General features: G+C 39.0%; 1 protein-coding gene across 4 annotated transcripts in view; it reads right to left on the bottom strand.

Moving 5' to 3' along the window:
- Positions 1–1,275: 1,275 nt before the first annotated feature.
- Positions 1,276–12,094, bottom strand: part of LOC121315166 (diacylglycerol O-acyltransferase 1-like) — a 37,477-nt gene continuing 26,658 nt past the window's right edge. For 3 of the 4 annotated variants that reach the window (XM_041249167.1, XM_041249168.1, XM_041249170.1), the window contains 11 exons: positions 10,554–10,682; positions 9,514–9,588; positions 9,316–9,419; positions 8,983–9,021; positions 8,276–8,317; positions 7,692–7,736; positions 5,686–5,837; positions 4,287–4,352; positions 3,721–3,808; positions 3,260–3,322; positions 1,276–2,346 (listed from right to left, as the gene is read on the bottom strand). In XM_041249167.1, the coding sequence (XP_041105101.1) occupies positions 2,185–2,346; positions 3,260–3,322; positions 3,721–3,808; positions 4,287–4,352; positions 5,686–5,837; positions 7,692–7,736; positions 8,276–8,317; positions 8,983–9,021; positions 9,316–9,419; positions 9,514–9,588; positions 10,554–10,682 (965 nt within the window). In that variant the 3' untranslated portion in view covers positions 1,276–2,184. The remainder of the gene's footprint in view (positions 2,347–3,259; positions 3,323–3,720; positions 3,809–4,286; positions 4,353–5,685; positions 5,838–7,691; positions 7,737–8,275; positions 8,318–8,982; positions 9,022–9,315; positions 9,420–9,513; positions 9,589–10,553; positions 10,683–12,094) is intronic. The other variant, XM_041249169.1, reaches the window with a different exon arrangement.

Genomic DNA, 12,094 nt, shown 5'->3' with positions numbered 1-12,094 from the left:
GCTAGTATTTAAAATGTCTTGCTACAAACACTTCATTTTGTACAGTACGTGTCTTGCGGCTCTCTGCCATATGAAACTTTTGGTATGCGGCTCGTAGGGTCAGAAAGTTTGGCCACCACTGCCCTAAACCATGTATAATACAAAGTGATAAAACAGAGGTGCTGCCAAAATATGGATTTGTATGCACCAACTATTTTTGTATGTGTGCAACATGCCCTTTAAGCCCATTGGTACAACTCTGCATACCTCAGAGACTTAACATCTAAAATGAACAATTTTGAAAATACAGTAACTTTAGTTCCTAAACACACAGATTTGTGTTTTATAAACTTACTGAAAACTGTTACTTAAAAGGCAAGCGTTTATTCCAGAGGTACAATAAAAAAATTTGAAAACAAAAATCCCAAGTATCTAAATTTTACAAAACAATTATATTAAAAATAATAATAATAGTCACAATAAAAACAGATTAAGGTGCCAGATCTGCTCAGTTATACATTCACTTTTTAGCCATCAGTTTAACATTTTAAAGATTGGAGAGTCCAGTGAATTAACATTGACCCTTTATAAAAACATGCAGTGGTTTAAAATGGAGTAACTTGCAGTGCCTCAGGACAATTGAAAAGAAATAGATCCAGAACCCCCCCAAGGATAGTCTTGTTGGGTCGATTGCAGCGTACAAGTGATTCAGCCCACATCAAGTAGACTAAAATGCGGACTAGAAAATTCTGCATATCTGTACTTAATCCTGTTTGCAGCGTACCAAGCAGATGATCCTGGTAACTGGCTTAACTGGTCTGAACAAGTCCAACAAGTTAGACAGATAATAGGGACTAACCTACAGCTATGGCCAAAAGTTTAGCATCACCCTATAGAATTTACACATTTTGCTTCATAAAGTAAAATGAAACCTGTTAAATAATGTTACGTTAATATATTAAATTACATACCATTGTAGGTTTTCCATACACAAAAAACACACATTGAAAAATGTGACATTTAGAAATCTAACAAGAAAGAATGCACTGTTAGGCTTCTGGTGGACTTCTGCATTATCATTATGTAGTTTCTTTGACTATATGATGTTGAATAAAATATCTAAATTATGTTAATATTGTTTTTTTTTTTTATTTTGTACATGCCATATATATATATATATATATATATATATATATATATATATATATATATATATATATATATATATATAATAAAGTAAAAGTCAGCTATATCTATCAAGTCAAGAATAGGAAGTGTATGATGCAATAGAATTCAATGCATAGGACAGTCAAGAATACTAAGTTAGTCTTATCCTTCACAGTACTGAGCAAATCCACTTGAACAGGATCATCTGAGATCTGATTTGGTACGCTGCTGCAATGGGGATCATGTTTAGTCTGATTTAGCAGAAGATCCACCTGTGAGGATTACCTTCTTGTACGCTGCAATCAAGATTTGAAGGTGTACTAATTTAGTCCAATCAAGTGGACTAGAACTGCTTAATCCACTAGTTAGACACATCAAGTGGACTAAATCTGGTACACTGCAATTGACCCATTGTGACTACTTACTGAGAAAACGGGAGTATATACGGCACAGTTGCATTGGAGACCACACGGACAGCATTCCCGCAATAACCGTTCTCAAAGGAAAGCTGGTGTCGGTACTGCATGCTTTCCACTTTAGGTACTGTATACCACACAGGTTCACAGACCTTCCCACCCCTGTTATGAATATCTTCCTCCATCCCAAGCATTTTAAAGTACACGGTTTTACAATATATAAAAGAAAAACAGATGATTTGTTCTAAGGTTTAATGAGGGCGCTTTTATTGTTTAAATCAAAAGTAGTAAAAATAACCGAAAAAACCATAAAAATACAGGACACACACACACCAAGAGCTTGCTTTGGCTAGTAATTGTTTGCTGCACGACAGAAGCAAATAAAACTCAATGATCCATCTCAACAAAGTACCCACTGCTCCACTGATGCTCCTCTTTGAAAGGATTACACATTTACCCTCCACAATTAAATATGTCCAAAAATATTTACCCCCCCCACCCCCGTTTAAAATAGAAAATGATATACAAGGCATTATTGTTCTTGCACCGTGTTTGAGGGCATCTTCGCACCTCCGTGATACCTGGTTCCTGATCCCATCTTCCTCTTTCCTATTTATTGTTCTCAAGCCATTCCTGCCACTGGGGTTTCCTCGTAGTTCAGGATGTAGTAGTCATGAACATACATCAGCACTGCGACAGGCTGCCCAATGATGAGAGAAATCCAGACTGCAGCATTGCCATAGTTGCCTCTCAGAAACCTGCCCACAAACCAGGCCAGGGGAATCTGTAGTTGTTGGAAAACATGGATTGAGAATTGATTAGCAGTTTGCTACGCATGTGGACTGGCAGAGCTATACTGGTGTTTTTTTCTGAAAAGAGACTAATATTGCAGATAGCAGACTGTTTGGTTCAAATTGCATGTACTGCTTACAATTGATAGAGACGATGCATCTACAAGTTTCTTGCCCAGCATTGACTGCAAGCTAAAAAGATAACAATGCTGTGGACCTGAAGGGGCCAGGCTGTAAGACTTTGGAATGCAAAGCATAAAGGGGCTAAAAGGCTCCCAGGGACTGGCGTTGGACCCAGAGGTTCTCAGAGAGATCGAAAGAGATAATGCCACTGGGATCAAAGGGGCAGATTTATGGACCTTTTTTCTCCAGGAGTGTGAAGAATGCACACTAGACTACACACACACACACTAAATTGACAGAATAACGTGTTGTACCTTGACCATTGGTTAAGTGTCAGAGAAAGGGGAGGTGGACCATCTATACAGAAGGGTACTTAATGTCATGCAAACATTGTAATGATGAGTATTCTGTTTGTCCTGTACCTGGGACCAGACTCCCTGCATATTTCAATAAACCTGGCAACTGATTGAAGAAAAGGACTCTGTGCATTTTCTTGAATCTACTTACTCACCTATTTTGTTAAGTTACTTCAGTAGTTCATAAGAAAAAATCCATTAAATAAAGCAATCAATACTCAGAGACCAGGCAGAATGCCCTCATTCATCCTAATCTCAAATTAGATCTGTCTTGTATAGGTGAACACAATATCAAGCACTTCATTCAGCACTTACATTTCAACAAACTAAAACAAAACCTGTTCAAAGGAAATTAAATCAGTCAGCTATAACATTAATAAACTGGATGCAAAGGGTTAATGTTAACATGAAATCAGACAGTGCCTACCTGAGACATCATGCCCATAAATGCCCATGGTCGGAACATCTTCAGGGGAACACTGACCAAATACTGTAAAAGAAAGTTCTCCATGAAGTTTCAATAATATGTGGGGATTAGACTTTCAGCAACCAACCCCCTCCCCTCTTTCTGAGCCATCAGTCTACCAGAGGTGTTCTGGATTCTCAGAGCCATCAGTCTACCAGAAATCTTGTGGATTCTCAGGTGGCTCTATAGTGTCCTGCATTCAGCAGTGTATACGCACAGGTATGCCTGTTTATTCCCTCTACTGCAACTGTCCAGTTTCTTTTCATTTAATCCAAATCGAGTGGGAAACATTTAGAAAGTGTATTTCTCTGTCTACTACCTGCAGAAAAATAGTGTGCAAAATGAGCAATGCAGGATTTAGAAAACACCACCACAATAAAGGGTGTGATTAGGAGTTGGTAAATATTCGTATGTCTCCTAACCTCATGAAAGAAAGCTGATGCCAGGAAAACTGCTGTTTGTGCTGCCCATTTACTTGTGCCTCTCTTCAGAATAGGTTTGTAGAAGTGTCTTTACAAAAAGAAAAAAAAAAAGAAAAAGAAAGAGATAAGATCAAACGTGACAACAAAAAATACAAGAATAAACTTGACTGTGCTTCTATAGCTAAATGCAGTGAGAGACACAAAATGCAACTCATTAGCATTTGCCTCCTCGGTCCTGAGACCAGCTTTAAGAGGAAACAAAGTTTGACAATGAAACATGTTTATTTGCTTTACATGAGACCACAAAAACATACAAAATATGAGGCCGATATTTAGAATCCTGAAATACTGAATGTTCAGTATTCTGAGAGTCCGTATCGAGGGCTCTCTCTCTGGCTGACAGTAGCACAGGCAATTTCAAATGAATAAATGTCTGGTGTACTGAGCTAAAGCACACAAGAGGTTAGCATTAACCACATTATAACTATTTTAGCAAATGTGCTTTGGTTAGGAAGCCAGGCTGGTGGCTCACGATTGCAGATCAGCTGGGATTAGCTCAGACTCACCTAATGCACCACTTGTGGACGGGAATATTCCAGTTCTGCCAGAAGTAGGTGACAGTTTCAGAGTTCCTTAAAAAAAAAACAAAAAGTATCCCACATCAATATACATATATTATAGCTTATATATATATATATATATATATATATATATATATATATATCTATCTATATCTATATATATTATAATGACGACACGTGTTCCAGAATCTGACTCTGAGACGAACCTATGACGGAAGACCAGTCCGGTTTCAATTCAACACTTGTCTTTCTATTCCTTAAGGTTATTATCTTCAAGTATTGCTCATCCTTGTTAGACCGCTTTTTGGGTCTCCCAGTCCTGGTTTGTCAATTACAGATGATGTTTCTCTGTACTTCTTGATTATGCTTTGGATATCACACCTTGAAAATAGAGTGATGCACACTATTTCACTCAATGTTTTTCCTTCTTCATGAAAGTCAAGATTGTTATAATAGTATAAAACAGTAGTGGATGCTTTGAGTAAATTGTTGATGCTCAAAAATGCAACATGTCTAAGACTTTTGCACAAGGGCAGTGTATATATTATAGGTTTTGCTCAAAAAGAGCCAACATTGATATGTTTAACATCCTTTGTCAAGGGAAAGTGTTTGAAAACAAACAGTGGAGGTAATTATAGGGTGCGTTAAGTAACTGAGCAGCTCAGAGCAGCAATCTTTCCGCTCACTCAGATCATCAATGAAATCTGCTCTGCAGCACTCTGAGCTGCTCAGGGGGAGCGGAACTGAGAGGACCTGAACATGCCGTTTAGTGGGTTCTTTCACCGAGCTGCTCAGGGGGAGTGGAAATGAACATGCCGTTCAGTGGGTTCTTTCACCGAGCTGCTCAGGGGGAGTGGAAATGAACATGCCGTTCAGTGGGTTCTTTCACCGAGCTGCTCAGGGGGAGTGGAAATGAACATGCCGTTCAGTGGGTTCTTTCACCGAGCTGCTCAGGGGGAGTGGAAATGAACATGCCGTTCAGTGGGTTCTTTCACCGAGCTGCTCAGGGGGAGCGGAGCGGACCTGAACATTACACAACTACTCAGGTATATGATTGTACAGTTCGGCTTTCAATCACCAACTTCGCTTGTAAACTCGAAACTGATTGGTCCATCGTGATTCATGGTGTCCATGAAAACAAGCCCAGAAACAAAATGCCCTAACAGAAGGAATGTTTTACTCTACTTACATACGGGATGAAATGTGGAAATTGCTGCTATTTTACTGGAAGAAAATAAACATTTTGTATACTATTCACTTGAACAAACAAGCACTATAAAAACGTTTTTTATTTTTTAAATAGTTTTTTTTAGGCGGCTCATCTGGCAAAGTAGATGGCAATTTTGCCGTCCAGTGGCTGGAAACGAGAAGGCTGTGTACCTACCACCAGTCTCTGTAGAACTCCCTGTCTCCAGGGGGAGTGGAAATGAACATGCGTTCAGTGGGTTCTTTCAACTGCATGAGCTCAGCCACGAAATTCATCGACGAGTGGAAAAACCAATAGAAGAAGATCAGCCAGATTAAGTGATTGGGGACCTGTTAGGGAGAGGGGGTAAAGAAAAGCCTACGCTTTTAAAACGTAACAAAATAATAAATAAAAAAAAATAAAAAAAATCAGCAACTACAACAAACAGATGCAAATGAAAACTGCTGTAAACTGCAACCAGTCACTCTTACAGAATGTTACACTATTTGAAACAAATAATAACAAAACAGCCGTGAACGAAACAAACAAGTATCGTGCTGGGTTTTAGCCAGCACGTGTAGCAATTGTTTACTCAAGTTTAATCGTCTTTCACAGACTTGCGTCTCTCCTCTGACACCCTCCGCCTAATAAGCCTGGAGTGCATCTTGTTATAGTCTGTAGCCGGAGCCTTAATTATCTAATTTGATACAATAATTACCGTAAGGCTCCAGCCACATTCCCACGAGGGTACTAGGGAAGGAGTTTTAACCCCATCCCCACCGACTACACACTATAAGAGCGGCTTTTTACCGGTCTCAAACAGGAAGTGATAAGATGGACGGTGCTCGACTGCCCGCACATAAACACAGTAATAACAAATGAATACATACATCAATAATAAACACAAGGGGCGAGCACCCCGTCACATGCACACATAGGTGAGCCTCCTCTCTGGGCTTGTGCCCATACTCACACTCCTAATTGCCATTAATAATTACTATTAAAAAAAAAAGGGGAGGCAGGTATTAAATAAATCCATTCATTAATATGTTGATTTCAAAACAAGAAAAGATGTCCTTCCCTTACATTTACAATTGAGTCTTGGTCAACGACAGTGAAGGTCCTCATGGAGTGTTATCAAAGCAGACTGAGTCTCAGTCAACAGCATGGAGTGTTATCAAAGCAGATTGAGTCTCATTCAACAGCATGGAGTGTTATCAAAGCAGATTGAGTCTCAGTCAACAGCATGGAGTGTTATCAAAGCAGACTGAGTCTCATTCAACAGCATGGAGTGTTATCAAAGCAGATTGAGTCTCAGTCAACAGCATGGAGTGTTATCAAAGCAGACTGAGTCTCAGTCAACAGCATGGAGTGTTATCAAAGCAGATTGAGTCTCAGTCAACAGCATGGAGTGTTATCAAAGCAGATTGAGTCTCATTCAACAGCATGGAGTGTTATCAAAGCAGATTGAGTCTCATTCAACAGCATGGAGTGTTATCAAAGCAGATTGAGTCTCATTCAACGGCATGGAGTGTTATCAAAGCAGATTGAGTCTCATTCAACGGCATGGAGTGTTATCAAAGCAGATTGAGTCTCATTCAACAGCATGGAGTGTTATCAAAGCAGACTGAGTCTCATTCAACAGCATGGAGTGTTATCAAAGCAGACTGAGTCTCATTCAATGGCATGGAGTGTTATCAAAGCAGATTGAGTCTCATTCAACAGCATGGAGTGTTATCAAAGCAGATTGGCCAAGGCTGTAAACTGATAACTAAGTTTACAGGTTTGGTTCGAAGCTCCCCGGATGAGAGGAAAATTGACTGGTACTCAATTGCAAAGGTGAGGAAAGGACAGCTTTTCTTGTTTGTAAACACACTGATGATTGGATTGAACACATGCCAATAAATACTCCTTAAAAGTTAATTAAAAGCATGAGTACCAGCCCAGCTCTATACCCCCAACATGAGGACACTTATTCAACAATAAAATAAAAGCAAATTAAAAAAAACATAAAAAACACACAAGAAATAATAAATAACTACAAATCTATCAAACATAAGATACCTTTCAAAGTTTTTAAATATGAACATATTAGCATCCATAGAACACGTAACCAGCAATAATGGGTAACCAAACAAACAGCTCACATTTACTATCCTTTCCTGTTTATATGGTCAAGTATTATTATTTTCTGCGATACTTACTGCAAGCTTCAAGAGACGCTCTATAATCCTTGAATAATCCATGTCCTAAAGAAAAAAATTACAATATAATTTCAATGAGGACTGGCTAGCAACCTAGTACTAATATTATATATACACACACATATGAATCAGTCCTCAGAAATTCTGGCATGTGATGTGACCTAAACAGTTATAAGTATTGCCCTGGGGTGCTGTTTTCAGTCAATAGTTTATTTCTCCCTCCCTCAAATTACATCATCACACCCAGTGTCTTACTCTCCACACACACACACACTTCTTAGTGTGCAGAGCCCACATCCTCCACCAACTGTGATCGATTGATTGACATGAATACACACACACACTTCTTAGTGTGCAGAGCCCACATCCTCCACCAACTGTGATCGATTGATTGACATGAATACACACACACACTTCTTAGTATGCAGAGCCCACATCCTCCACCAACTGTGATCGATTGATTGATTGACATGAATACACACACACACTTTTTAGTGTGCAGAGCCCACATCCTCCACCAACTCTGACTGATTGATTGATTGGTTCATACACACACACACACTTCAGGGTGTAAAACTGCTTACCTTAAATGGCTTCATAGAATTTTGAATTGTTGGAACCATCCACTGAAATATACAAAAAGGATGCAAAATGAATAAATAAATAAATCACATTTTAACATTAGAAACAACACCTATACAAATTTTTGCATACGTAATCCAAGAACCACTGGCGACATCGGCATCATTTCCATGTCCAATCAGAGGGTGTTTGCAATTCCACCGATTCTGGGACTTTGGTTACACATATCTAACTACTGTAGGAATTAATCCTGTTTTAAATACCATTATACACAGCTGTAACAATTACTAATTTCACACAATTATTGTTTTGAGGGTGCGTGCGGTCACAGCTGTGAATCGAGATCGAGACGGTCGTTGAAGTTGATACGCCCCGCAGGCGAACAGGATTTACATACATATCAGCACACTGAACAGCTCATGGGACACTACCAGCTATGGCAGCACACGGAGCACATACAACACTGTGTACAAAAACTTTGGCTGGATCTACAATCTCTGAACCAGTCTTCTCTGTTGAATAATAAACTAAAGTTGCTGAAGAGATTGATCATGGCAGATAAACTGTTAGGGTGGATATGTGACAGGTGGATACGAGACGGATTACTGTAGTCCAAAGGGTTTCTGACAAATACACACAACTGAATGTAACGCAGAGGGCTAGTCTGGACACAGTACATCTCCACCACATTGTGAAGATACAGACATACCTGTTGTATTAATCCCACCAACAGCTGTATAAAGAAAAGCTGGAAAAAAAAAAAAAAAAAAAAGCATACAATTACTTTTGGTCAAAGTGCCAGAAAAATGCACAATAATCGTAGCCATAACCAGAACAGCCCTGCAGACTTTCCACTGCTAACTTCAATACTGAACACTAAATAGGCTGGTTTAAAGGTTAGATTTAGTCTTATGACGCTACAGTAGTAGAGTGTATTTGTATATATTAAAAAACCCCAAAAAACAAAAAAATAAACACAAAAAACCCCTTAGCTCTTATACAAAAGCAGATTAAAAAAAATAAATAAATCCACTCAACTCACCATCTCAAAAAGCCTCCGCAGCAGAAAGCGCTTGCGTATGCGAGGGGACCGTGGAAAACTGAGCTCATAGCAGAGAGTTGGCGCAAACACAAAGTAATATAAATCTGGACAAGAGAGAAAGAGAATTGTTGAAGGTGGGGAGTACTTTCCGCATGAAGCTCTTCTGGTTGCAGTGTGTTTTAGGGTTTTTACTCTTACCTCTGTGTTTGAGGTTTCCTGGATATGTCACGTGGGCCTGTACGGCATCACCATTAGCTTTGTGGGCCATGGGGACTGGGGAAAATGCAAGAGGTAAGCGTGACATACGGACAGACAGACCAGAAAGTTATCACTGCATATTCTAGATACAATAAAAAATAGACATACATACTAAAGATATGCTCCATGCTGTCTGTACAGCCTGGTGAAACTGTTTCTGCTCACAATACTACTGCAGAACCAATACATAATAGACATCCACCCACAGTTTTATTGTCAAATTAAACTACAGGAGATAAAACAGTTCACACAAGATACTCTGGGAGAGAGTTTAGGGTTCAAGGATAACCATGCAGGTCTCGTGGGGCAAGTCAAGCTCTAGGACAGTGCAGTCCAGGTCAAAGTCCTTTAAAGAATCTGGCACAGAGGTAATGAGTGCAGACTGCATTTTTCACATGGCTGGCAGGTGGAAGTAATTGCTGCGTTGGCAAGTTTAAAGAAACCAAACAAAGAAATACAGCAAGCTCCAGTGAAACAACACATATTACATGTTGCATTTTTTATCTAAAATATTGCACTACTCATAAATCATGACTAATGCAACGCTTCATAAAATTAATATGCAAATGGATACATAAAGTGGACCAGCAATGATTGGTTACAGTCTGCAACAAGAGGGACAATCTTGGACTAAGCACTGATAACATCTGCGTCTCAGCCTGAAGGAAAGAGAGAGGGGGCATAGCCATGCCAAGTCCCTGTTGTGAAGTACGGAAAACTAAATGCTAGTGCCTGCTGGTGTGTTATTTTTCAATTTAGTAGACACAGCAAGTACCTCAGAGACACAGCACACAATCTCCAACATAACCCCCCCCCAAAAAAAACCCCACAATTCATGTAGTAATATTTGTAAAAATAAATAAATAAATAAAAACAACAACAACACAAAAAATGATGATTCCTTATTGTTGTTTGACTGGTTACAATCACAGACTAAAGGAAGGCAGGGCAGTGTAGATGTGAATGTGCAGCACACTTACATGACTGTGATCGGGCCAGAGTTCGAGCTCTAGCATGTCTGATTTCTCTGCACCACTTATTCACATCTTTGTAGGAGTACAGCTTGAGGAACAGGATGGTGTAGACTGTCAGTGCAAACACACCGCCAACTGTGTTCACATACAAAGAAAGAAAAATGAGCACATGCAGCAGCAAGTGGAATACTGAGCTGTCATATTCAATTGTGTGGTTACACGGCACCCTAGCATTTTACTTTAGTAACTCTCCTGTGTTTATTTAACAGTATATAATCTACATTATGATAGGCTCCATACAATTTACCATTAAAGCCAGATGCAGTATACTTAAAGTATACTTTACTCACTGAAATATGCTCTTTTCCAGTCATACCTATACATTGCAATCTATAAGCATTATAGCTTTGTACTTTATTTGGTAGTGTGCAGTTACTGAAGCCATGGAAACAGCAAATGCCTTTTTACATGACATTGGACATAACTTCAAATTGGTGTATGCAGTGTTTGAGCTAGATTATGCTAATAAGCAGTTTTCAAAATAAGCCACTGACCTGCGTGATCCACTATATTTGCGCCGGCTACTTTATTAAAATATTACAATTATTTTCGGGTATTATCATTCAGTCCATTTGTTGTATTATCGTACTGTAAGGCGATATATAGCACACAATAGTTATACAGTATTCTTGTTGTGGTATTGTAGAAATATCTACCCAGGTGCTTGTCAAAGATATTGGCGGTTCACGTATAGAGGCTGTATGCCTTTAAAAAGAGCGTAATGGGATATCAGATGAGCCCTTGTCAGCTGATATACAAATGCTTCACTGTTGCTTAGTCTGCTTGTAATAAGCGGAATTGGGCTTGTTTTGTTTAAAAGCTGCTTTAATTTTTTGAGAGTTGCAGGTTTGTTGATTGACTACGGTCAATGTATATGCACGCCATGAGAATTTTAGAATCATCCTAGCCCCACTCCAGTTCAAGTAAGAAAACTACTACTACTAAATATATGAAATATGCTGGGCTTGTTTTGAAAGACAGTGCCGCTTTTTTTTCTCGTGAGAGTTGGCAACACTGAAATGCTTCAGTGTAGCGAGAGGTGCTCTGTTAACTCCTGCAGAATACGGTAACCCCAAATTCATGCAACTGTTGTGATGGTGACCAAACGTCTGCGAGTACTGTTGTGTAAAAAAACTGCTTAAAATGAACAGTTGCACTCAATAAATTTAGAACAGTGAAACCAAAAATACCCTTGAGGATTGTGTGTTCCACATGTTGTGCCATTAACAAAATGCTCTGAAAGCTTAAAGAAAATAATTTTAATGAAGGACTGTAACTCCAATAAACGAATATTGTCTTTTGCCAGTCAAATCATAGAGTGCCTAAATAAAGTTTTGGAGTCAACACAAACTGATTTTTTTAGTGTTGCATCTTCTTTAGCAGCCGCAGCATTGTTTTCCATCACAAGTTCAAGGATGGTTTATTAATCGCACAGCAGATTCCCCAATTAGATGATGAGCTGATAATCTCTCTTCAGCTGAAGCAAG

This window comes from Polyodon spathula, chromosome 4, assembly GCF_017654505.1.
Source record: "Polyodon spathula isolate WHYD16114869_AA chromosome 4, ASM1765450v1, whole genome shotgun sequence".
NCBI lineage: Eukaryota > Metazoa > Chordata > Actinopteri > Acipenseriformes > Polyodontidae > Polyodon > Polyodon spathula.
The sequence above is the reverse complement of the archived record's forward strand: the minus strand, read 5'-3'. Positions and strand labels throughout refer to the sequence as shown.